General features: G+C 32.3%; 1 protein-coding gene across 1 annotated transcript in view; it reads right to left on the bottom strand.

The window, feature by feature from the left end:
- Positions 1-1,632: 1,632 nt before the first annotated feature.
- LOC105621641 (class E basic helix-loop-helix protein 23) overlaps positions 1,633-3,619 on the bottom strand; it is a 3,650-nt gene continuing 1,663 nt past the window's right edge. The window contains exons 2-4 of the mRNA XM_012203109.1: positions 2,832-3,067; positions 1,968-2,191; positions 1,633-1,856 (exon numbers count right to left, since the gene is read on the bottom strand). Of these exons, the coding sequence (XP_012058499.1) occupies positions 1,633-1,856; positions 1,968-2,191; positions 2,832-3,067 (684 nt within the window). The remainder of the gene's footprint in view (positions 1,857-1,967; positions 2,192-2,831; positions 3,068-3,619) is intronic.

The following is a 3,619-nucleotide window of genomic DNA, read 5'->3' on the forward strand; positions in this document are numbered from 1 at the left end:
ATATGTGTATATGAATATTCAATATCTTTATGTTGTATATACGACTAGAACTCCTCGACATACGTATCACATACTAATATTGACTATCGTGTTTCAGGACGAGACTCGGAAGCGCTTCGCGTCCCGAGCCTTGGCGACATTCTCGTTCTTCCGTTTGATTCGAAAAATCGAAAATTCTTAAACATCGCAAATCCTTCCAATTTCCTCAAATCTTTTCATCTTCGCGATTCCTTTATCTTTGTAAATCCAGATAGACTTCTATTCTAAACTTTTACTCTAAAGAAAAGACTTATTCTAAAGAAAAGGGAACTTTTCTTTAAAATAAAATCTACACTTTTTCATGAAGGAAGTACAAAGAAACTATTAATCGATTGGAATACTCTCTTCGAGAATCGACTATCGGATGAACGAAAACGGCGCCATATCGTCTTATTGCTGCATCATTGACTGTAAGATTGTAAGACAGTATTAATCACTTAATCGCTAGTACTTTCGCAATACTTTTATCCAGACTTCATCTGGATTTTTCAAAGTGAGCTTACTTAATCCACTGGAGGGAATTGGTGCTACTTGAAAACACCATACATTTTATTTTATTTTTTTTTTTCACTGAGAAGTTGTTTTCTTAGAGTCTAAATATATGTAATATGTATTGTATACATGCATATACAAGGTAATCCTTAAGTATTCTAAAAGATTTAAAGAATGATCTTTTACATTAATTTGAAACGAAACTTTATATATCCAAAACAGTTTAGTTTCAAAGATACAGGGTGTCAAAGTTAAAAGAAAATTTCATTTTTTCAAAAAAATTTCAAAAATCACTCGGATCATTTTGATGAAATTTTATATGTACAAAATTTTCTTGAATTAACCCGAATGGTTTTCGAATTTTTTGTGGAAAAAATGAAATTTTCCCTTCAACTTTCACACCCTGTATCTTTAAAAATAAGCCTTTTAGACGTAGTCATATGAAATCATAAATTAATGTAAGAAATTACCCTTTAAAATCTTTCAATATATAATACTTAAAGACTACCGTATATATATATATATTATATAATTCTTGCTTTCAGCGTTTTCTTTTTAATATCTCAATGTTAATTTTTGATTCTTTAAATGTGACATTTCTTTTGTCTACAGTTTATTTCAATTTTCTTGTTTGCACGAAAAAGATAAAACTGTATTCGTTTTTCCGCGTTTTGATTTTGTGGATAAATGATATACTTAATATTTAAAAGATTAATCTATTCTTCTCTCATTCTCTCTTTTTTCTCTCTCTCTCTCGAGAAATTAATTAGCACTTCAGTAATATTCTATTAATTAATACTTTCATATCCAAAGGCGGTTCCATTCTTGAAAGTACTTCTTATCCTCATCTTTAAAAATGCCTTCACATTTCCATTACTTTCATCTCTAAAAATTCACGTCCATCGTATCTTACATTAATTACCGATCGTCACTTTTTTTGCTTCTATAAACTTTAAATCGTATATCTCGCTATTTATTCGACGTTCTTATCGATTTAATTGCATGGTTCAAATTCTCGTGCGATCGATTCATGGAAAAAATCTTTTACGGAAAAATAAAAAAGAAGAGCCGCAGAAGAAAAAGGACAAAAAAATTGACTCCTTAATTCGATTCTCCGCTGGCGACCGTGCCATCAGTCGGAGGGCCAGTCACGATCTGAGGTTCGTTTGCGGGTAGTCCCTGCATCTCCTGTACTCCTTGGAACAACTTGCCGGGGAATCCCTGCAGAAGGTCGTAGGAGACCGGCGTGGGTGGCAAGGCGGTGGTGTGCGCGTGCGGCGATTGCAGGACGGCGATTACTCTTCGAAGCTCCTCCAAGGCGTTCCCTGGACGAGCAATACGTTTTTTACTTTAACCGATCAATTTAAATTCGATTTAATTCAAAATTCAACAATGAAAGAAGACATAAGGTTTTCGCATCAAAGGAACTTATTTACCTTGCATAAGAATGTAATTTTTCGCCAGCAGCAGAGTGGCTATCTTGGACAGCTTCCTCACCGAAGGGCTGTGAGCATAAGGGATAACGGAGCGAAGCTCGTCCAGTGCGTCGTTCAAGTCGTGCATTCTCCTGCGCTCTCGCGCGTTAATGTTCAGCCTCACGCTCTTCCCCTGACGAGTCGTTTTTGACTTCGGAGGGCAGTTCAGTCGGGAAGCTGAAGGTCTAAAAAGAATCGTGGCATTGCTTATGTATGAATATTATTAATTACATTTAATTAAAATTTTTTGTTCTTCAGAAACATATTTCATCAAATGTGTGTTATATTAATCGATTATACACTTATTTCCACAGAAAAAATGATTTTGCTGAAATATCTAACAAGTCAGATACTCCTAGATGTAGAATTTGGATATTTCTGAATATAATTTTGTTTGAATCATCAAATAATTATGTGTTATATGATGTTCAAGCTGATTGCTGGAATGTCAAAATCTTTTGTAGCGTTGCCATCATACTTGAGTTTCTCATGTATAATAATTATTTTATATAATAATTATTTTATATATAATATATAATATATAATAATTATTTTAATGGTCCAAAAATTATTTTCAGATCTGAATCTATACCTAAATTTTTAGATACTTTAGAAAAATCGTTCTTTCTGTATTTATATCTTTCTGAAGGAATTTATATCCTCTCTTTAATTATTATTTATATCCTTTTATACATGAAAAGAATTCTTCTGTTTTCTTCTTTCGTACTTCCCTCTATTATCTTCTCATTTCAGCCTACTTAAAAGACTTTCCAAGTGGGTTTATTCTCGATTAAATTGAAATTGTAATTTAAATCAAAAACATACCTCTCGTCCGGCCGATTTTCATCAGACAACGCGCTCGACGAAGCGTGGGGTTGCGGTTGCTGCTGAAAGTAAAAGCCACCGAGACCTACGGTACCCAGCGGAGTCCTTCGTCCTGGTGCACTTTGAGTGTGCTCTGATGAATACGCTGCCGGTGGGCCTGACACACCCGGGTGCGAAGCTCCTGGTGTCGAATACACGGACTCGAGAGCTGCCGCGGATTGTGGAGGCAATGGATGCTAGAAACAATAATTTTCCGTTAGAATTTTGAATGGGAAATGTGTTAATAATTATGACATTATAATACATTTGTTATTATATCTTTAGAATGTATATAATAATATTAATTAATGTATTTAAAGGAGCAACAGAGTTTAATAATTAATTTAATTTTATCACTTTTAGGAAAATCTTTCTTTAAAAATAATTTAGTATTTGTACTCAAATATTTGTCTTCAACTTTCTGAAAGTCTTCTATTTTATTCTAAAATTTATTTTTTATTTCAATTTAATCTACTATACTTTACCTTGTTGTAGTTTACTTACTTTATTATTGCTGATAAAAATATCATAATTCTGTTTCTTTAATTGCTCATTTTTAACTATTTTTTTAAAGGACTCCAATCTAATTATGTGGATTTTGATGAAATGAGTTAGTTTTCACATATAATGTAGTATAAAAAAAATAATGTAGTATAAAAAAATTATTTCTTTGAATCAATGAAAATTTCTTTGAAAATAAGATATTCTACTTTTAAAGAAATAGATATTGTATTTTCAAAGCAATTTTC

This window comes from Atta cephalotes, assembly GCF_000143395.1.
Source record: "Atta cephalotes unplaced genomic scaffold scaffold00035, whole genome shotgun sequence".
NCBI lineage: Eukaryota > Metazoa > Arthropoda > Insecta > Hymenoptera > Formicidae > Atta > Atta cephalotes.